The 23749-nt window shown below is 39.9% G+C and overlaps 1 protein-coding gene across 2 annotated transcripts in view; it reads left to right on the forward strand.

Moving 5' to 3' along the window:
- LOC119486707 (c-Maf inducing protein) overlaps positions 1–23749 on the forward strand; it is a 55574-nt gene continuing 31825 nt past the window's right edge. Inside the window, exon 1 of one of the 2 annotated variants that reach the window (XM_037767020.1) lies at positions 1–1333. In XM_037767020.1, coding sequence (XP_037622948.1) covers positions 989–1333 — 345 coding nt within the window. In that variant the 5' untranslated portion in view covers positions 1–988. The remainder of the gene's footprint in view (positions 1334–23749) is intronic. The other variant, XM_037767019.1, reaches the window with a different exon arrangement.

Consider the following 23749-nt stretch of genomic DNA (forward strand, 5'->3'; position numbering starts at 1 on the left):
ATGTTAGTAAACTCTACCTGAGTGATGTCACCGCTTCTTCCTCTCTTAATACAATCACCTGATAATGCATCAACACCTCGTCATAACTCTTCTCGTCTGCGCACCTTCCCAGGAAGATGATGTGGATGTTCGACAAGCTGCATCACTTCCAGTGAAAGAAAAAAAATGAGGACTATTCTCATGAAGTCCCTGCGCCCTCCTCCATGTTTCTCTTTTTTTTCCTCTCAGGAGGAGGAGGAGGAGGAGGAGTAGTGGGGGGTGGGGTGAGCGTGCGCCCTCGGCAGACAGTCAAGCGCAGAAGACACAGGACGGGCTCATCCGCTCGCCTCCCCATTGACGTCAGTCCGGTATCACATGAACCACAGCGGACCAATCGGCGCTGCGCTGCCGGAGAGAGAGAGCTGGCTCCTTTACACCGAGATAGATAGGGGGAGAAAAGAAAAGACTGAATAAAAGGAAACCGTGCCAGTGAAGCCTGTAATGACCACCAAACGCCGCGGAGGAGCATAGACACGGCCGCCATTGGATATTTTAGACCGTTTTCTTCTTCTTCTTCTTCCCGTCCGTCTCTCGCTGTGGATTATTGTGTTTTTACGCACACTGGAGGCGGACGGAGTGGATAAGGCCATGGCCCTAACATACTGAATAGCTCGCTGTTGGTGCTGGTGGTGGTGTTGGGAGGTGGAGGATACGAGACGAGTACCGTGGAGACAATATCTGGGGAGGAAAATGGTGGATTATATCATAAAAAGCTTCCCTTGTCTGGATATCCTGCCGTAAGACGCTGTTTCGTGGCGTTTCTTCTCGTGTCTCAGGTCGTGTTGTAGCGGTCGGTAGGTAGGTAACCCCCACTCCTCCTCTCCAAACGACCTTATCCATTTCTATTCCTCCACATACATGTAGGATTCTTTGTGTCGTTTCGACGCGTAAAGCCTCCCCGTCACCGAGAGGAACATTTGGAGACAATAAAGTGTTGGATTACTGCGTTATGGATTTCACCAGCGGTGGTGGAGGTGGAGGCGGAGGAGCCAACGAGCTGCACAACAACCAGTTCTATCAGTGCGAGGAGAACAAGCCTCTGCTGGGGGAGATGTCGGTGTCGGTGTCGGAGGGCAACAACAACACCAAGCTGAGCGCGGGGCCGTGCAAGAGGAGCCTGCACCACTGCAGCAGCAGCGGCATGCGCTACAAGCTGCTGCACGAGGGCGACATCCAGGTGTGCGTGGTCAAACATCCGCGCACCTTCCTCAGCAAGATCCTCACCTCCAAGTTCCTGCGGAGGTGGGAGCCGCACCACCTCACGCTCACCGACAGCAGCCTCACCTCGGCCACTGTGAGTTGCCTTTCTATCTGGCCTCCTGTATGTGTGCGCGTGTGTGTGTGTGTCACTATATAATATGCTGCGTTTCACATTCCACAGGCAACTTTGGTGTTTGTCTTTTCTTGTCCGGACGCAGCGAGATTACAGGCAGTTTGTTGACGCAGTTTAGCAGAAGGCAGCGTGTCACTGCTTTTCATGGCCTGTTCTTTGTTGATAATTTTGGTTATGCTGTGGCCTTCACTCCTCCTCCTCCTCTCCCTCCTCCTCCTCTCCATCACTTCCCTGTGCAACACTGTACCTGCAGCCCCAGTGGTTCTCACACTGGGCTGCAGCTGGTGCCTTGAAGTGGACGTTGCTGAAGAGGTGTGTGCATGTTGGGTGAATTATAGCCCAATGTGGGAATTTCCCACAAGTAATGTTTCCTTATAATTATGACTGATTTGGTGGCCATGGTTTGCTCAATAGGGTGAATTAAGCTAATTAGTTGATTCATTTTTTGCTTTTCAGATTTCTGGAATATATTGTGATATAATAATAGTAATAATAATAATTATAATAAACTTTATTTGTATAGCACCTTTCCAAACATAGTTACAAAGTGCTTTACATAAGTTAAAATAGTGCAAACATCAAGATAAAAAACAATACAGAATAAAAACATAGGCCAAAATAACATGTTGAACATAAGACTTGTGTACAAAAAGTCAACAATAATGAAATTTAAAACAAGGGATTGCTATAAAAAGGCCTTCCTGTAAAGGTATGTTTTGAGGCGTGATTTAAAAGAAGAAACAGAGTTATGAAGCCGATACATTAAATCCAAACCCAGTATACCACTCCCAAATCCCCAGGATGTGTCCTAAATAATCAAACCAAAAAAAAAAGAGAATGCAGATATCACACTCGTAAAAGAAATGGTAGACATATCCGTATACTCTAATGCAAAGTTTTTTATCACAACTCTTGATTTTCTAATCTTGGACAGTCATGTCCGAAACTTTTGACACTGAAAAGACCGTTAAAAGACCTAAAAATCACCGGAAACCTGAAGTAGGCGAGAATGGAGCAAATATGATTTAAAAAAAGTTATTTTTATAAAAGAAATCATGTTCCTCTGTGTCCTCCGGTGCTCCTAATGGCAACTGTAAGATTTCACAGACTGGAGGAAAACAACCAATCAGAGCTGATCTGAGGTCTGCTGACCAGCTGCAGTCGATGAGAGCCGGCTGTCAATCACTCACGAACTCCGACCAAACGGTCAAACTAGGCAGTGCTGATCAAATATGAATCAATATTCTGTTACTGTAATGCCTATTTCTCTCCTCAAATGTTTTCAGAAACATCTTATAGTGTACTGTTTAGCTGTAAAATGAGAAAGTTTGTGACCCGGCAGCCATGTTGAGATCTGTTGAAGGAACGCCAAGTTCCGGTCACATGACCGGAGCACAGCCAATAGGAACACTCTCTCTCTCTGAAATGACCTGTGATTGGCCATAGTCTCCCGTCCACTTTTACCACTTACAATGTTACTGCTGTTACAAAACCGAGGCTTATAGGTGTGGATGTTACATGGAGAATCAAACAACATCAAACAAACAATAAGACTATAAATAATAATAAATGAACAAAGAATAAAGAGTATAATAGATTTGAAGCATTTAGGCGTAATAGAAAGACATTAAATATCAATAGTTTTATTGACTTTTATTTGTTTGAGGAAGACCTACAACCACTGGAGCTTAGGGGTCCCACTTTACGGCAACTCACCCTATGTGTGTTGTTATTAAACAACAAAGATCTTCTCTTCTCTTATTAGTCCCTGGAAATAAAACCCATCAGCAGGGGATCTGAGGGGCCTGTTGGGTTTGTGACATGAAACCAGTTGAGAACCCCGACTGCAGTAAGCTGCATCCCCATAACCACTAGGGCTGTGACGATTCACCTATCTCCAGATTCAATACTATCACGATACTTGGGTGCCGATTCGATTTGTATTGCGATTTTTAAGTATTGCGATCCTACAAGTATTGTGATTCAATATTACGATTTATTGCAATTGTTGTTAACTTTTTTAACACTAGACCATGGGAAAAAGTTGAATCATACACCTCTAGGGACTTTTACTTTGAAAAATCTCTAAATTAATACATTAAGAATGTTTGATTTTCAGCATGTATGTAGTCAGAGATGTCCTGAAGTCAAATATATCAGTCATTGTCAGGAATTATTTATTAATTTTTTTTCCAGCAACCCAAAAATCAAAGAATAAAGACATGTCTCTCACAAATTAGTGGTATTTTATTTTTAATTTATAAGGGACGTGTAATGTTTTATACTTCTGGTGAATATAATCCAATCAATCTTATTTCCATATATGTATTTTGTATATACGGTTCCTTTTGTTAACACCTTATTTTGAAAACCGGACGTAGTCCCTCGTGTATACTTCCTCTAACTTCTCCAAGGTGGTCTTTAGCTCTCCCCGTCAGCTCCGTTCTCTTTATACATCCATGATCAGCTCCATCGGGGCCGTTTGAATGCATTTAACATAAATGTCAGTATATGGGTGCTCTACAGTTGTAGTGTCGGCCCATTTGACCACAGAGGTGAGAGTGACGGCTGGCTCGACCGCACGTTACCGCGATACGCTAACGTTTCCTGTCCGTGACAGAGTTAGCATCCAGCTTTAGCCGTGATGTCTAGCTCTGCTTTTCATTGCAATGTGTGAAACCCAAAGTGTTTCCATACTTTACTGGATGTGTAGTGTTTACCACGCTGGATTTAACATGGGAGGGTGCAGGTCGTATCCATGTTGACCCTCCAACGTTTTCTACTTTTTCGTTTCAGCTCGCTGCGGTTTGTTTTGGTTGAAGGATACGGAACGGATATGACGTCACGTTACTCAGACTACAACAATAGAAGCGGTAACTTCCTTCTAGCTCTGCATAGACTCAAATGAAGCAAATATATTGATTATGGCATTAAAAAAATCTATTTCAAAATAGTAAAAAAAAAGAAAATCATGATACATAGGTGAATCAGGTTTTTTTTCCCACCTCTAATAACAACGGGTGTTTATGTGTTTCTTCCTGCCTGTCTTATGGAAGGAGTACATAATCATAACTTTAACACATATACTGTATATATATATATATATATATACACACCAGCCTGGAGGAATTATAGACAGTTTAATTATTAACCACAAAAGGAGTCATGTCTGTGGTAATCAATGTAATTGTTAGTATTTCAGCAGAATAATGCCAAAATAATAAAGGCCTTTATTGCCTCTTCTGTTTTTATCAACACCTCTGACATTTCCCACAAAGCCAGGCCCATTGTTTTATCAACACACCTTGCTAGAGGCTTTTTGGATGTCCGCCTATCACACCCAAGCTACAGGAGTGTGCTGCTTACTGCAGAGTGCAATGTCTCGGAGACTGTTATTATTGCAAAAGGACTTGTGGATGTAGTTCAGGGTAAACACACCCGAACCTGGTATACCTGCTTGTCTACAGGAGATTGATGCCTTTTTAGTCCACTACAAATCTCAATAATTCAGCTGAATTAATTGTACAGATGACCCTAATAATAATAATAATAATCGAAGTTATTAAAGGATATAGGCCTTTTATGGGAAAATGCATTCATCAGTGCTTTTCTTAAAGGGCCAGTGTGTAGGATTTGGCTGTATCTAGCGGTGAGGTTGCAGATTGCAACCAACTGAAACTTCTTCCGTGTGCCAAGTATGTAGGAGGACTACGCTGGGTGACGTAAAAATGTGAAAATGTGAAATTGTCCTTTCTGGGGCAACTGTAGAAACATGGCGGCCGGCTCCATGAAGAGGACCCGCTCCCTATGTAGATATAAAATAGGGATGTTAATAATTAGCCGTTTAACCGTTAGCCGACATTAAGAATTTTAACCGATTAATGCTATCGGTGAAACGGTTAAAATAAATATTAAAAAGCTGAGCAAAACTCAGAGGAGCGGCTTGTCTCTTTAAGGAGCAAAGCTGGTCCACCTTAACAGTCCACCTTAAGAGAGTCTGAGCCGGAGTTGCAGGATACAGGAAGTTGGCTCGGGTCTTGAGGAGTTGTAGCATTTATTCACTGACAAATAAACTGTACACACACTGCTACAGTTACGTTCACAGCTACAACGCCACCGACAACACACACACGGTCTGTCGGACACTCGCTAAGCCGGGTTGACAGACCGTATGTGTGTGACAACGGGGCGCACGAAGCCATTAGCTTCAGCCGCGAACGTTACGCAGACACACAGCCTACAACCTGGCAGCTAAACTAAATGATGCGCTGGTGATAAATGATGGATTTAACCTGTTTGTGCATCGGCTTTTCGTTGCAGCTGGGCGGTTTGTTAGGCACTAAAAATAGCACCGCTGCATGCGACGCGCGAATCTTGTCGGTTAATAATCGGTCAACGAGAGTCGGTTATCGGTTAAAAAAATAAACGGCTCATTCTAAGCCAACAAAAACTCAAAGACTTATTTTCAAACATACTCATTAATATTATCATCCATCTCTGTCAATAGATCCCCCGTAATGCTACACACTGTTCCTGTAACATGTAAATGGATTTGGTTTATATTGGTCCCTCATATTGATCACTGACTGGCGGTCACAGTTTAGTCTTCTTTTCATTTTTCACTTACATTGATTACTTGTTGATAGCTTGTATACATGTGGTTGTTATTGTTGTGGGAATAACATGATGATATAAGTGAATGATGCTCTGAAAGTGTATTTTATGATGAATCAATTAATCTATGGAACATACTTGGGTAGATGACAAATGATGCATGAAGCATAATGTTATGTAAGTTTCCTCATGGTGACCAAATAACGGTGTAAACACATCAAAACTGGGCGGCTAGAGGTAGAGGTAGAGTGGGTTGTCCACCAATCGAAAGATCGGCGGTTCGATCCCCGTCTCCTCCAGTCCAAGTGTCCTTAAGCAAGATACTTAACCCCGAATAGCTCCTGAAGGCTGATCCATCGGTGTGTGAATGAGTATTTAGATTAGATCCTGATGGCACCTTTGTGAATGGTTGAATGCTGCCATGTAGTGTAAAGAGCTTTGAGTGGTTGGAAGACTAGAAGAGCGCTATATGAACGCAAGTCCATTTACCATGTTGTGTTTATCGAGAGGTAAGAATTTACAGTTCCAATTAACTTACAGTGTAATATCTACTTGCTGTTTTTTTATTTATTTATTTTTTTCTCTAATATTTCCCAGATGTGGTTTTAAGTGGTGTGCTGTGAGCTCCACTACAAACCAGTGATTTTTTTGTATTGATTGTGGTTGCAATGGGAACAGGGAGCAGCCTTCGAACTTTGGCCAGTCAACAGCAGCCCTCAGTGACGGGCAGGAAATCATCTCTGTGGGAGCAGGAATTAGGCGAACCCTTTCTACATCCCTTAAGTCACAATGTTCATGGAAATTGTTAAAATGTAATAAACAATTCCTGACAGTGACTGGTATATTTGACTTCAGGACATCTCTGACTACATACATGCTGAAAATCAAACATTTTTACTGTATTAATTTAGATATTTCTCAAATTAAAAGTCCCTAGAAGTGTACGATTCAACTTTTAAAACTTTAAAAAAAGTTTTAAAAAATCACAATAAATCATAATATGGAATCGCAATACGTAAAAATCTCAATACATATCGAATCAACACCCAAGTATCGTGATAGTATCGAATAGAGAGATAGGTGTATTGTCCTAGCCCTTATTATTACTAGTTGCTGTTTTTTTAAGGCAACTTTATTTATAACAATAAAAAAATAAGTACAGTGTTCCCGTCTCGTCGGATACCGCCGCTTTGTCACACCCTTAGGCGTCACTAACAAAAATAACACTGAATGCTGTGAACACGGGACATGAACGAACAGCTGATGGCTCCTCACAGGATGCTGATTGGTCCGTGCTGTGGCTTGCCCGACACAATCACATTACTTGAAGCCTGACACGGATATTTCCGTGTGATATGTGATCCCCGGCATCTTGCGTGATCTCGTGACATCGCTAGAATCCAGTTGCTGTGAGATGTAAAGAGGCTTCATCAATTTGGAACTGATTGATGAAAATGTCCTCCAGAAGGACTCCACTTGTGTCATGTAAACCTCGAAGGGTTTCTGTGCTTTAAGAAGACAAGGAGAATACTCTTTTTTTTTTTAAAAAACGATTACCTTATGTGCTGAATTTATTACATTATTCAACTTTTTTTGTGCTTAGTTTATAATGTAATAATGTTCTCATAATGCAATAACTTATAACATTATGCACAAAGCTGTTATTACATTATGCGCTCAAGGTTTTCTTACATTATGTGCTGATTATTACATTATGAGCTTTTATTACATTTAAATTATTACATTATGCACAGTTATTATGAGTTGCTACAAGCTACTCAGCCAATCAAATCTGTGCATTCCGATAAACATTGGGACTCGCGTCAGCGGGTGAGATGCACACATACGGGAGAGACGAGACAAGAGACAACAGTCGGAGAAATAAGTGGCGTGCTCTTAAAAAGAGAAAACAGAGCTTTTTTATCCAGAATGGACAGACTCCCACATGTTCATTCTTCCCACAGGCAGTTCAAAGCCAGTATAGTCTCATATGTTGAGAGACAGTGGCGATAATTAGCGGTAACATCTTTTTTGAAGTGGAGGCTGGCGTCTTCCATCACCTTATCCAACCTCAACACGTATAAACTCGCTTTGGCGCTTCACTTCTTCCGCTCTCTCCAGGCTCGTTCCTAGTTCCCTGCTGCCCTCCAGATACAAAAACACACATCCATGCTCATACGCCACACACACTCGCCCGGGAGAGTGTCTCATGCCGGCGGCTTAATGAAATTACAATTAATATTTATACTCGATGTAGGCAATATAATCATTTACTACATCCTACGTAGAACAAGCCGCAATACATAGTATATATTCGATATATCGCCCACCCCTACTCTGACAGTGTCTGACAACAAATAGTGACCATTATAAGCATAAAGGTAGATCTATGGCAGAGCTGTTTTATTGGATTGCAGTAGATTGTACAGGTGAACCTATTAAAATGGCCACTGAATGCAAACATTTATTCATGTTGCCACTTTCTAATTTATCCCTTGATCTCCAGCCCAGTATTCTAGGGCTGTGTATTGGCAAGGATTTGGCGATACCATATGTATCATGATACAGAGGTTACGATTCAATATATAGCGATATATTGTGATACTGTAAGCAAGGCGATATATTGTAATTTTTGAAATCTAATTTTAGGAAAACTGTCATAGTATAAAGAACACACCACCATATGCATAAAATCTGAGAAAAAAAAATTAACTTTTTTTTATGTAATCAGAACAGTGAGATCTGTATTTACATTTATCACAATCTCTGTAAAATCTAATATTATAACACTACCTAAAGAGGGCTCACACACTGAGAGGGTGCATCTCTTTGCAAATTAAATAAAGTATTGACTGAGTTCATCATGTAAACTATTAATTAAAATTCGATACAGTATTTTTGAGAATCGATACAGTATCACAAAACATAATATCGCGATATTTGATTTTTTCTATATTTTCTTACACCCCTACAGTATTCGCCAGGAATCACGTCCATATTAGACAATTCTGCAGCACACGATTTAGGTCCAATGGCAACATTCAGTACCAATACAGAAAGTAGAATGGCCTTAATGTAGCAAGACAGATAGTAGTAAGGGTATGGACATCCTAGGGTGTAACACGTTAGACTTTCATGCATACGGGACTTTGTGTCCTGTCACAGATCTGCAATTTATGTTTGTGCTTACGTTTAATAAAAAGGCAATCTTTACCAAACCTTAACCACATTGTTGCACAGATGTGCACAGATAGAAAGCGATAATCTAAATAAACTTTGGCATTGCACAGAAAAAAATATGATTTAACATAATCCTAGATGGTGAGAATGAAAGTTCCTTCTTGACCTTGGAAACAGTAGTTTGACAAAAAAAATCTTAAAGGTGCAGTGTGTAGGATTTGGCAACATCTAGCGGTGAGATAACAGATTGCAACCAACTGAAACTTCTCCCAAGCGTGTAGGAGAACTATGGTCGCCAATGCAAAATCTAGAACCGGTGTTTGTTTTGTTCATTCTGAGCTCCTGTAGAAACATGGTGGCCGGCTCTGTGAAGAGGACCCGCTCCGTATTTAGATTTAAACAGCTCATTCTAAAGTAAATAAAACACAACGATTCTTGTTTTCAGGTGATTATACAATAAAGAAAACAAACTTATTAATATTATGTTCCATTTCTGCCAATATATCCTCCGAAATGCTACACAATGTGCCTTTAATTCGAAGTTCACTTACTAGCTTGTGGTTAAAAGCTCCAGATTAAGCTAATTATAGACCTTGAGTTTTCTCAAACTACTGTGTAGTCCACCTTCAAAGACATTCTGTAAACTGAACTTTCGTTGCCTAAATGCTACTATGAAGTCCTTTTCAAGCAGTATCTTTCCAAGGATCTCACATGCTTATAGTAGGTGCTTTATTGTTCTTGCTTCAAAGAGCCAAATGCTAACAGTCACTGACTGTCATAAATGATCCCGTAAAATCCCCGGAGGCTAATGGAAATGTTGTTGTTCTGTAAGCTAACAATGCACTTTGATGCTTTTAAGCCATCAGTTAAATGCCATAAACGCTGCATATTTCGTTAACATAGTAGAGAGGATGAACATTACTCAAAATTGTATCATTTATCATCAGCTGTCCTTTAGTGAACCATAGTCTGCTTTGTTTTTATGGCAGGAAACTGAATCTGTATAGACCCCAGTGCAGTGGCGGATCTAGAGAAATATTGTGGCATGGAGACTTTAAGGGGTGGCAGGAATATATATATAAATATATATATGCTGATTTAATTGCAAACAATCACAGAAATCAATATTTGTTTGGAAAAGCCCCCAAATGAAGATATTTAAGTCAAAAGCATTACATTAGTGTGGCACGAGTAAAGCATTGAATATAAATATCAAAAGTCGCATTATAAATAAATTACTTGTTTCATTTCCAAATATTCTGATAATTTTCATACTCACATACATGTATTTTTTTATTGAACATAAGCCTATCACCTAGCTTAAAATTTCGCCATAAAAGATCATTCAATTATATGCGTTAATTTATGTTTTTTTTTGCATTTTTTCTTTTTTTAATTAATCTAAATTAATGCGTAAAATTTGACTCTCTCAGGTACTAAGCTTTGAATGAACTGTCTCTGCATTTCAGACCTGTGTGGCTTTTTGTTTTGGGCTTAGAGCGAGTGGTTTTAGCCTTTTAAACTGTGTGTTTTTCTACTAATCTAAAATGTAGACATGATTGTCTGCTAAATGAGCAGTTTCAAAGATGTCGGTAGCTGCAGGCAATCAGGAGACACCCGTAAACACCGGAGAATATTTGAGTTTAGTCAGGTTTAATCCGTCCCTCACACAATCAAACACGAGTTACTATAAGGCCCACTAAACAAAATACACTTCAACAAAACCATCTGGCCGCCACTATCGTCCAATCTGTATTTCAACTAGTGGAAGTTGGCAACGCTACACACACCTTTTAGCAGGAAAAAAGTAGGGGTGGAAAAAAAAAACGATTCACATATGTATCGCAATTTTCTTTTTTATGATTTTGAAATCACTTTTTTAATGCCAGAATCAATATATTTGCCTCATTTGAGTGTATGCGGAGCTAGAAGGAAGTTACCGCTTTTATTGTTGTTGTCAGAGTAACGTGACGTCATATCCGTTCCGTATCTGTCAAAAGCAAACGAGAAAGTATAAAACAAAGGGAACTGTATATACAAAATACATATATAGAAATAAGATTGATTGGATTATATTCACCAGAAGTATAAAACATTACATGTCCCTTATAAATTAAAAATAAAATACCACTAATTTGTGAGGGAAATGTCTTTATTTTTTGATTTTTGGGTTGCTGGAAAAAATGTAATAAATAATTCCTGACACTGACTGATATATTTGACTTCAGGACATCTCTGACTACATACATGCTGAAAATCAAACATTCTTACTGGATTAATTTAGAGATTTACAGTGATCATGTGTCTGCGATTTGGCCTGTCGACGATGTCACATATTCTTCGCTCTGTTAAGGCTGAAGTATGAGGAAGCGGGTTTTATTCAGGGTGAAGCATGAATGTGCATTTCCTGAGTGGAGTTGTTGTGCTCGGTTTCGAAACAGAACGGTGACGTGGGCAGAGGAACAATGCTGACCAATTTGCTCTGCTCTCTCACAGAGAGACGTCCAACAAGGAGGCAAAGAGCGTTGACTCTGCGTCTCCTACGACATCCCCACGCACTGCAAATAATTGAAATGATTGTGAGAAAAGATCTTTGTGAAAGTGAGCGTGGCTGCCAAGAGGGAGAGGGATTCCTCTTGAATCCCGTTTCAGTTAAATCAATGTTTCAGCATTAAATGTAGTTCATTTCTTAGCTTTCTCACTATTTTAAGGAGTAATCAACATGGATGCTGCTTCAATCTTCATTTATAAGTGAAAGTGGGAGAGAGAGAGAGAGTTGTGACTCACTTTTCTTTTCTTTGACAGACCTGCCTGCCAGCACTGTAGTCAGAAACCTAACTTACATCACATTTGCGTAAGAAGGGCGCTAGTGCAAGCAAGCACTTCCTGTGTTGCGCCTTGCTCACAAAAGGCCTGAGATGAAAGGAATCTGGTCGTGCTGCTGTCGAGGGGCTCATTATAGGTAGCAAGGCGAGAGACGGGTGCCTTTTTAGAAATCAATCAGGGAGGCTTGAGTGTCTTCCGGTCACGTCTGCAGTGTCTAATTATTGCGTTAGAAGCCGCATCGCTAATCTATTTTAACAATCGTACTTTTCTAGCGAGGCTTAGTGTGATCCTCGGTGTCAGTTTCGCTTTCACTGAAGATCTTTTGGGATGTTTAATTTGCAAAGAATAATCAATGATAAATAATACACTTAACATTTTAATTGGCAGTACAATAATCTGAAACAAAACAGAAGTGTTAATTTGTGTATTTCATAAGAACACTGGTCTTACCTTGTAAATCTAATTTGTGGCATGACGTGTGGGAGATGAGTTTCAAGTTTCAATCATACAACGTATGGGAAATAACCCAAAACACTTTTTTTCTATTCCCACGGTAAAGGGCACAAAGTTGTCATCCACTCCACCGTATTGCATAGGGGTGTAAGAAAATACCAGTAATATCGAATATCGCAATATTATGTTTTGTGATACTGTATCGACTCTCAAAAACTCTGTATCGATTTTTAATTAATAGTTTACATGCAAAGATGAACTCAGTCAATACTTTATTTCTGTTGCAAAGAGATGCACCCTCTCTGTGTATGTGCCCTCTCAAAGTAGAGCTATGATGATGGATGTTACAGGGACTGTAAAACATGCAAATGCAGATCCCACTGTTGTGATTCACTCAGATGTTATACATTTGGTGGTGTGTTTTTTATACTATGACAGTTTTCCTAAAATTAGATTTAAAAAAATCGCAATATATTGAATTGTAACCCCTTTATCGTGATACGTATCGTATCGTCGGATTCTTACACAGCCCCTAGGACTGCATGAAGTTGCTTTAAACTGAATGGAGCTAAAACTGATCATAGACTATAGAAACTAATGATCACACACACTGATCATGTTGCAAAGCTAGAAGCTATTCTGTATGTAAACCCCCTAACCCACTGAACAAAAAAACCCTCTCACACACCCACTAACATCTGGCATTTGTCTTCAGTGGGAAAGGTTACGATCTGCATTCATTCCCGGGACAAATGGCTCCGCTGCAGTAGCGCCCCAGAATGCTCCGCGATTCCCCATTCCCTATATCTATCTAAAGTTTGCTAACATTAACCACCATAAGCTACTGGTCATACCAGACCAAGTATGGCTGTAGCATCAAAACCCCTGAGTGTATTGAACTGAACAACGGTTAAGTGCTTATGAATTTAACTTTTAATATTTAAGAGGAAGAATGTGTTGATTCGTCTCTCAGAATTGACATTGTCTCGGTCTTATCACTCGGTGCCAACAACAGAATCTCTGTGGTTTGTGCAGCACTACAGCCCAGCCGTCATAGCCCCTCTCACTTCTGTAAAAGAGGTTTATACAACTGTGGTTTGATACAAACTTGTTCTCTTTCAAGTAGGCCTCAATCCCAACAATGGCCCTAATCCTAATCTCAACTGTCTCTAAACTAGGCCTAAACAGAACTATTTGATTGGTTACAGGCTGTACATAAGCAGAGGAAACATACACTCTTGAACTGCATGAAGACTTAAATCCTAATAATGTAGGTTGGATTGTCCTTTAAAATGAGTTTACTCTGTGGAAACAGGACAAAGATGGTGGAACAAGACATGTAGCTGTTGCTGAAACAGAACCAGAGGATGTCGTGAATAAAGTATACATCCACATCAGCTGATCACACAGACACGTCACGCTGCTCCTCAAAGCAGAAGCGGCACAAGATAACTGGGCTTTGAAAGACTCCGGGCAGGCCTCCAGGACAGGCTGCAGTACATGTTCATATTCAAACACTGGATCCTCCCAGTTTTGTTTGAACAATGCAGCCATTTGGCAAAGATTAGAGTTGCGGTCGGGAACGATGGCGCTCGCCGCCGACCTATTGATTTATGATATTTAGAATAGATTGGAATTGGACTCGTTCCCCTCATTCTGCCTTGTTATGTGTGTCTGCGAGTGATGGATGACGTGAAGGAAAACAGAGAAACCAAACAAGAGAGTATGTAAGGAGCAAACTCTTGACAGGGAGTGAAGACCGCAGCCCTGCAGCGGTCATTCTCTATTTGTGACTGGTTGCAGTCGTGTCTTTCAGGAGTTGTTTTAAACCTTGTTTAAAGCTTCACTAGGTAGAACTTTTTTGGCTTCATTGGGCAAAAATTCCATAATAACCTTTCAGCATATTGTGTTCTGAGTAGGGATGTTAATAATTAACCGTTTAAACATTAACCAACATTAAGAATTTTAACCGATTAATGCTATCGGTTAGACGGAGAAAAGCTGGTCCACCTTAAGAGAGTCTGAGCCGGTGTTACAGATACAGGAAGTTGGCTCGAGGACTCGTAGCATTTATTCACCGACAAATAAACAAAAAAAAAAAAATCATTTTCATTTAAATATGCCTTTGTTGGACTATGGAGTCTTCATTCGTAAAGATCAACAGATCGTTGGTTTGATGCCCTGACAACTGTCATTGACACTTTCAAATTCTTCTTTGAAAAGAGAAGCTATCGAGTGTGATATTTTTGGAATGTACCAAACTAAGGCCATATGGTGAAATTTAAATAATTTATTCAACATGTAATAACAATAACTTATTTCACCAGTTGGTACTATTGGTCAATTGGGGAACAAGCTGTTAAACAACAAAAATAAGATCCACAAGAAGACAGGAGGGAACTTTTACAACAGCAGCTAGAGTTTTTCAGAGTTGACGAGGCACACCTGAACACACCAGGAAGTCCCTGGTGGCGCCTACACGCTTTACGCTACGGCGAGCATAAACCTGCTTTACCGTACAAAACGATGTAGTCACACAATCAATTTTAAGTGAAGATAGCGCGACCTTGGCTGAAATCACTAAACAGTTTGATGAGCACTGTTTTTCTTTGGTTTGCTCCAGTCTCTACAAACTGCAGTTTTTTCTGTCAACGAGATGTTCGTTGTTTACATAACCCACGAGGAAGGCAAAATGTCGCCACGCCGGTGACTTCAGGGAAGCAGGAGGATTTTCTAGCTCTGTTATTTCTCCGTCATCTCCGACTTCGGCAGTGGCCATAGCAGGGCTCGAGCTTAAGGACGTCCTTTCATCCCGGAGCCGAAAAAATATGATCGAGGAGGATGAAAATGTATTTTTGGACGAAAGAAAAATACCTGTTACGTTAGAATGAGCGGCGACGAAAATGAAACACACACACACGTACATACTGTCAGTGTCCGATCCGTCCCACACTGACACAGCTCAAATCATGTTACTAATGTTAATGTATATATATATATATATATATATAACCAGTTATTTACTTACTTATTCCTCAGCCCCTTTAAGAAGGCTGCAATCAATGAATTTTGTCCGTGGCAACATGCTGCTCCTCTCCCCATGACAGGAGCATCTTGTCCAGCAGTTCCTCCAACTTTAGGACGCAGCACCAGCAGCAGGGCCGGTTGTAGCTTTTGCGAGCCCATCTGCAAAATCTTGTTTTACACCAAATGCCAATTTCTTTTATATATATATATATATAAAAAAAAAACAATAAAATTAAATTTTGAAATAAAAAAAAAAGTTTAGGATCAATTTTACATTTATGAACAGAAAATAAACCACTTTTGTTGTTTGATTTCTGTTAAATGTCACTTTGAATGATTAACTAATAATAATGTAGAAAAACAAAGATTTTAAATTTTAAAGAAAGACTTTGCCTTACTAGTTTACATGATTTAATGATTTATGCACAGCTGTTTCAGCTTATGGTAGCAAGATAAATGTTAATTTTATATCGGCACACCTTCTTCGAATATTATATATAGCATGCTATCAGATACTGTATGTTTGCTAATGTTACTTTCACTCTGGACTGATGACATACCTGAACCTACAACCAGTAGGCTAAATTGCGGGAAACAGCTTGCCTGATTGTGCCCAAATAAAAAATACACCTACCAACACCTTTTTAAATCTCACTAATTAACACATGATATCTTGTTTTTTTTAAATCTGTAGAAAGAAACGAAGAGTAAGTTGTGGTTTTGCAGGGAGTTATATGCTGGAACTAATTCTTGGCCGGAAAAAGGAAGTCACTGCAACGAGCCAAGACATATTACGGCTCATAACTCCCCGTTAAAAACCACAACTTGTTTTTTTCACTTAGCTTTTTGTACTGATTAAACAAACCAGACATGGGCCTCTCGCACGAGTGCTAGCATCTGATAAAGTGGATGACGAGAAGTCATATGAAGTCCTGACACATTACATGCCATTCTGCTTCTTACTGTTGTTCTGGACCGCAGTCAACATAATAGTAGGAACATATTCAAAGATGAGAACGAGCACATATACAGACATCAACTGACAAAGATCATGAAACAGACGGGGGTCAGAGGTCTTTTAGCTTCTCTTTTTCTCGTGATTCCACAGACGACCTTATTAATCTGATAAACTGTTGTCAAAGAAAGAAGAGTGATGTGTGATATCTGTGGATAAAAGAACATTTAAAAAACAGAAAGACAGAGAAAGCAGGGTGGAGGAAGTTGAGTTAGTAATGAGAGGGTGATGTGATGACGGAGAGTCAAGGAGAGGTTAAATGATACTCAGCCTGCGGCATCATGTGGGAACCAGAACTAGATTATGTGAACCCACAGTTCATCTTGACACATAAAAACTGAAGTCAACACTGGTCTCCTCTCATTGGCTGCCTTTTAACACAGTCTGTCATTACCTTCGATCAAGGTTTCACTATTAGTCATTAGCAGTGACCCTGTTTGCATTTCAGAGGTTCAGCTCTACATTCGGGACTAATCAGAGACCCAAAGTCTGGCACTTTAAGATGATGACTTGACACCACCTTCTTTAAATCGGATGTATTTATAGAGTCAACAGTTAAATAAAAATGTTGCATTAAAACAAACAGCAGTAAATCAGGAAACACCTCACTAAAATTTGATAAAATGTGTTTAAAAAAAATTGGCAATAACGGCTTAAAAGTCTCTAATATAAGTCTGTTTTAAATAAAGGCCTGGTAAACACACCCATCATTATTAAAGTTATACTGGCTGCATGGCTTCAAATGCATTCAGAAAGTGGGGGTTAAGTTTGTAGCTTCCAAGACAGTTTTTTTCAGACTCTTGTCATATTCAGAATAATAGTGGATTATTAGTGTGCATGTAAACATAGCCACCGATGTATCGTCCAGCCTACTTGAGATGACGTCTGAAGCTCATTCATCTGTGACCTTGCCAAACCACAATGAGATGTGAAACCACGGCCTAACTTTGAGCAGCCACCCTTTAAATGTCAGACTCTCTTAAAAAATGTACTTTTTGTTTCTTTTTGTAAGCCACACTCATAAGCTGACATTCAGTTGTATCTTATGCAACAAAAGTATTCATCTGTTCAGTTTTTGTTACTTTACAATGTGAAGAAGGAATGCAAATGTGAGAGAGTACCTGAGCGGCCGAGTTGTCGGTCTGCAATGCACTTTTAATGTCTCGGTCTGACAACTTCTTTTTTTTCACCATTTGACCTATCCTTGTATTTAGCCTTCTTGAAACCCCTGTTTGTCACATATCTACCCAGCAGTGCAGGTTCAGATTGACTGTGTGTCTATGGAATGTTGACGCATGTGATTATACTTATAGTTGTACAGTATATATTGAGAGTTAGTGCTGTATTAGACTATTTGCTCTTTCAGTTTTTATTTAAATAACTGAACAGTAAATATATTTAGACGTGTTCACTCCACTGATTCACTTTGTAATGTAACTGTTAGAGCTGAGACGATTCACCTATCTCCCGATTCAATACTATCACGATACTTGGGTGCCGATTCGATATGTATTGGGATTTTTAAGTATTGCGATTCGATATTCCGATTTATTGCAATTTTTTTTTAACTTATTCAACACTAGACCATAGGAAAAAGTTGAATCATACACTTTTAGGGACTTTAACTTTGGAAAATATCTAAATTGATACAGTAAGAATGTTTGATTTGCAGCATGTATGTAGTCAGAGATGTCCTGAAGTCAAATATACAGTATATATAAAAAATAATATATCAGTCACATATCAGTCATTGTCAGGATTTTTTTTTTTTTTTTTTTTCAGCAACCCAAAAATCAAAGAATAAAGACATGTCTCTCACAAATTAGTGGTATTTTCTTATTAATTTATAAGGGACGTGTAATGTTTTATACTTCTGATGAATATAATCCAATCAATCTTATTTCCATAGATGTATTTTGTATATACAGTTCCCTTTGTTAACACCTTATTTTGAAAACCGGACGTAGTCCCTCATGTACACTTCCTTTACCTTCTCCAAGGTGGTCTCTAGCTCTCCCGTCAGCTCTGTTCTCTTTATACATCCATGGTCAGCTCCATCGGGGCCGTTTGAATGCATTTAACATAAATGTCAGTATATGGGTGCTCTACAGTTGTAGCCTCGACGCATTTGACCACAGAGATGAGAGTGACGGCCGGCTCCACCGCACGTTACCCACGATACGATAATGTTTCCTGTCTGTACCCACGCGGACCCTTTCTCGTTTCAGTTCGCTGCAGTTTGTTTTGTTTGACGGATACGGAACGGATATGACGTCACGTTACTCAGACTACAACAATAAAAGCGGTAACCTCCTTCTACCTCCGCATAGACTCAAATGAAGCAAATATATTGATTCTGGCTTAAAAATCTATTTCAAAATCGTGAAAAGAAAAATCGCGATACATAGCTGAATCGATTTCCCCCCCCTCCCCCACGCCTAATGCTTAACCAAAATAAATCAAACTTGAATTTGGGGCCGCCACATTTGAGTTTTAGCCTTGGGCCCTTTAGTGGGTTAACCCATCGATGGTATTGAGACAGAGTATCAAAACACAACAAATTTGTACATTTTAGAAGTAAAGAAAAACATTTTTTAACTTGAAAAGTTGCTTGAGCAATTGTGGAACAATTGTATAAGCAACTAATTATTTTGTCATACTGAGCTATTTTCTCATAGTGCTCTATTGCTATATATATTTTTTTCTTGTCATTTGACATGCAGTCTTACGTCTTGATAACAGATATGGTTCTCATTGTGTAGGAGCTGTTATTAATTTCAAGTTAATTTTGAGTCATGGCTTAGATACTTTCATTTTGGCTTGAAAAGTTTCTTAGAACTTTGTTTCCACAGAAAGTGCCAAACCACAGAACACTGTCACCAAACAGATAACTCCACAGAAGTGCCTCTATCCTTTCCGACTTGATGACAGTGCACTGCAGGTCAACAGCGCGTGCTCGTCCTCCCAACATTTACGAGCAGCAGTTCGGTTGTTCCTTAGCAAATGGAGAAGTAGAGCGGCTTCAGGGAAATGACTCTTTAACGCCCGGCGACGTCACACACGAGTCCAGCAGCTTCGCATGACTTCCTGGGTGTGTGTCCCTAAACAGTGTATGTGTTTACATGTTAGTGTGTGCGATCAATCTGTTGGTCCCACTGAGGGTCTTTGAACAAACAGAGCTATCGTATCACCTCGGTCACCCTTCAAATCTGGGCCACTGATGAATGTCCTTTTTGTTTGGGAGCTACTGTTGTGTGATTATTGGTAAATATGAAACCAGGGCAACACAGGATGTGAAATTATATTGTTTGCTTGATGACGGGAACAGGAAGAAATGTGCACTCAAATGACCTCTTATCCACTCGCGATCTGTCTTCAACAGGAGGGTAGTTGTTGTCACTTTGTGGGATGCAGAAGACCATGGAGGTTTCACGTGAACCAAAGTTGTTTCAGTGTCCACAATTTCTCCGTCTTGGTTGATGTGGTAACATATATATATTAGGGCTTTGTATTTGCATGAATCTGGCAATACGATACATATCACAATACAGGGGTTTAATATATTACAATACTGTAAGCAAGGTGATGTAGTGTGATTTTTTAATTTTAGGAAAACTGTCATAGTAAAAAAGAACACCACCATATGCATAAAATCTGAGTTTAAAAAAAGTTTACTTTTTCATGCAATCAGAACAGTGGGATCTGCATTTGCTTTCATCACAGTCTCTGTAACATCCAACATTACAGCACTACTTTGAGAGGACACTCACACTGAGAGGGTGCATCTCTTTACAAAGGAAATAAAGTATTGACTTAGTCAGTCTGTGCATGTAAACTGTTATTTGTTAAAAATCAATGATGTTTTTGAGAATCGGTACAGCATCACAAAACATAATATTGTGATATTTGATATTTTCAATATTTTCTTACACCCCTAATATATAACATCCTGCTTTTTTACATACTGACGTTGGGACCCCGTGACCGAGTCATGTAAACCGAGCGAATGCTACTGTGCATGTTCCATGTGCCCAAGATCCGGGTTCTTTTCCAGGCGGAAGTCGAGCCATTTTGACTTCATGCGCCACTGAGCAACTTTCATAGGAATGAACGGGGCCCCGCCTCCAACGCTGTATCCGGTTCTCTTTATACATCCATGCTTGAGATGAGGAGTCGTCACTAACACACAGTCTGTCGGACACTCGCTAGCATTACGCTGCGCTGACTAGTGCTATGTATGTGTGTAACAACGGAGAGCACAAGGCCACCAGCAACTCTACAGCTGCGAATGTAGCGCAAACCAAACAGACATGGTCTGTCGGACACTCGCCAACGTTACGCCGGGCAGACACCCAGCTGACAATCTGGAGCTGCAACTTTGCTGCTAACTCTGGAGTTTCTGTTGTGCACAAATACTGCAGCTGGCGCACCGCTGCATGCAACGCACTAATCTTGTCAGTTAACGGTTAATAATCGGTTAACGAGGGTCAGTTAACATTAAAAAAAAATCTAAATTGGCATCCCTGCTGACGACCTATTCTAATCTTGACCATCATGTGAGAGTTTCGCAATATGCGTGTTACCTTCTAGACACGACCTTCAAACCTGCTGCTTCCGCTGCAGCTCAGACTGGTTCAGTCAGCTGTTTCACACCTCCATCTTCCTCTTCAGTTTATCTTTCTTCTTTCTCTATCTTCAACTCACTGTTGTTGATGTGTTTCCTGCTTTGAGTCATCAAAGGCACAATTAGTACGATTTGCCTGCCCTGCCTGCGGCGCTCAGTGAACACAACATATCAGGGAGCTGATAGTGTTGTTGATCAGTGACTCAGCATTTACATGCGCTGACACTTCTGGTTTTCCAACGTCACACCACACGTGAAAGTTAGAGGCGGGCCTTTTTCTATATTTTTCTTATTAAAAAGGCTGTCTTATACCCCGTCTGTGACACGGATGTACAGTAAATTGCCACAAATGTCACAAACATTCATGTTTTTTAAAGACTCAGTGCTTTTCTAAACAGCTGGGCGTTTGTTAGGGACTATTTTCAGTGGCGGATTAATATGCATATTCCTCTAGTGGGTATTTAGAGCAGCAGGATGATATATGTGGGATTGAGTCAAAATAACCACGACCACACCCATTTAGGAGACAGGAAGTGTATACTATTTGAAGGAGATGTTTTCACAGCAATATAAAATAGATATTAGAGAGGGAATTATGACCTGTTTAACTTCCTAGCTCTAAGCTGCTTATAATACATAATTAAATCTACAAATGGCAAGCTTCTGTAGAAAGCAAACAGAGAACAGTGGAAAGACTAACCAAGACAGTTTTGATCAGTTTTATTTTGTTTCTGTAGAGTTTGAATGAAGTGCGTTTTTTACTATCACCAACAATGTCAAAATTATAGTTTCTGTCAATGGAGTCTGGTGCCTTTGAGAATAGTATAATAATGTATGTTTTATACGTTAATAAATTATAATAACTTCCCTGTTGATTTTATTTATTTTTCAAAGGGCCTACATTTTCGATTTCGAACAAGTAAAACATCTCAGCCACTGCAGTAACATTCTTGTATCCACCACATTTTTTTTTTTTTTACAAATTTTATGTTTTCACGTCAGCTGAAGGATGAAACCCTGAAACAAATCTCAAGTCTATAAAAATCAACATTTTGGAGATAAATGGTTTTCACCCAGTGAGACAGAGTTGTTTCATGTGTCCTGAATACCTCATTGTTGCTTGTAGTGATATGATCAGCATTGCTGTATTGAACTGAACTTGAATCTTTGACAATGCAGTGCACAGGTTATGCTGTCTTTTTTTTTCCTTTGTTTTTTTTCTTTGCTCCCAGTCTGCTTCTCCCTGGAAACAAAAAAACATAACATACATCTCCATCCCCTTGTTTCTATGGTAACACAGCAGTGAGGAGAGGAGACAAGAGGAGCTGTAGCCTCCTCCAACTCTCCTCCATGATGAAAAGCAGAACAGAAAGAGACTGATTGAGAGAAAAAAGAGAAAAAGAGAGGACTGGAAGCAGGAAAATGGAGTCGAGTAGAGAGAGAGAGAAAGAGAGAGAGAGAGAGAGAGAGAAAGGCAGGCAATCACTGCATGCTCTTGTGCAGGATGTAGTATCTATGGTAACCTCGGCTGGTTATCAGAAAATTGAAGTCCCTTCTGTTTGTCTCCATTCTGCTCTGCCTCTGCCTATTCAAAAACACCATTTATCTCCTCCTTCGGCACACGATTTCATATTTTGTTCTTTATTTTGCAGTTTGTCTTGTTAGTGTGGCATGTGCATCCAACTCAAGCTTGATGGAAAACACTATTTGGCAGCGTACAAGCAGACAGAAAGACAGACCGACAGACAGACAGACAGACAGAGACCGGGGCTGACGTTTACTCTTCCAAGGAAATGAGACATCTCGCCCAGAACCAATATTTGCTATGGACGTCGTCTGTAATGAAATCCTGTATGCGTGCAGTTTCACAACAGGGATTTGGTGTGTGGAGGGGATGAGACAGAGGAGCCAGCTCGCTCTATCAGCCGCGGAGGGAGGTGTAAATAAAGGAATAGCATGTTTGTTCGTCAGTGGGGGGGGTGGGGGGTAGGAGGCTGCATGAGAGTGCAAATAAAGAGAACCACCTGTCTGCTCGACTCCTCCACCGCAGAGGGACACCAGGGAAAAAGAAGCAGGCATTCGCTGCTGCATCGATGTAACTACTCAGATGTGTTTGTGTTGTGCGGAGCCGTGAGAGGCTGTTTATCTGTCTGGAAGCAGAGGAAGAAGCAGTTGACAGTCCTTGTTCGTTCGTTCGTTCGTTCACTATCAGTATACTTGTAATTCTACCTCTGATGTGATGGATATATTTACATTGGTATCATGTTTATGAGCAACATATTTCCTAAAGATCTGACTTTTTCTAAACAGGTTGCAATGAGGCAATTTGTTCAGATTAGTTCATCACAACCATTAGTAATATCATCAGTAATTATTTTCTTTATTTTACAGGATTATCATTTTGAGGTTTCTCCGGTCTGGGGGAATAAATGGTCAAATGTTAACGTTTTGAATATCTGTAAATATTGGCCTCAGTTGCCATTTTTAACAACAAACTGTAAACAAAAACCTTCCTTGAAAATAATTATTTATAGACAATAATACTGAATTATAAATTGGGTACACATAATGCAAAAAAGTAGCAAAGCCATAACTTGTACATAAACTGTCCAGATCATGTCCTCCTTCAGAGTATAAA

This window comes from Sebastes umbrosus, chromosome 4, assembly GCF_015220745.1.
Source record: "Sebastes umbrosus isolate fSebUmb1 chromosome 4, fSebUmb1.pri, whole genome shotgun sequence".
NCBI lineage: Eukaryota > Metazoa > Chordata > Actinopteri > Perciformes > Sebastidae > Sebastes > Sebastes umbrosus.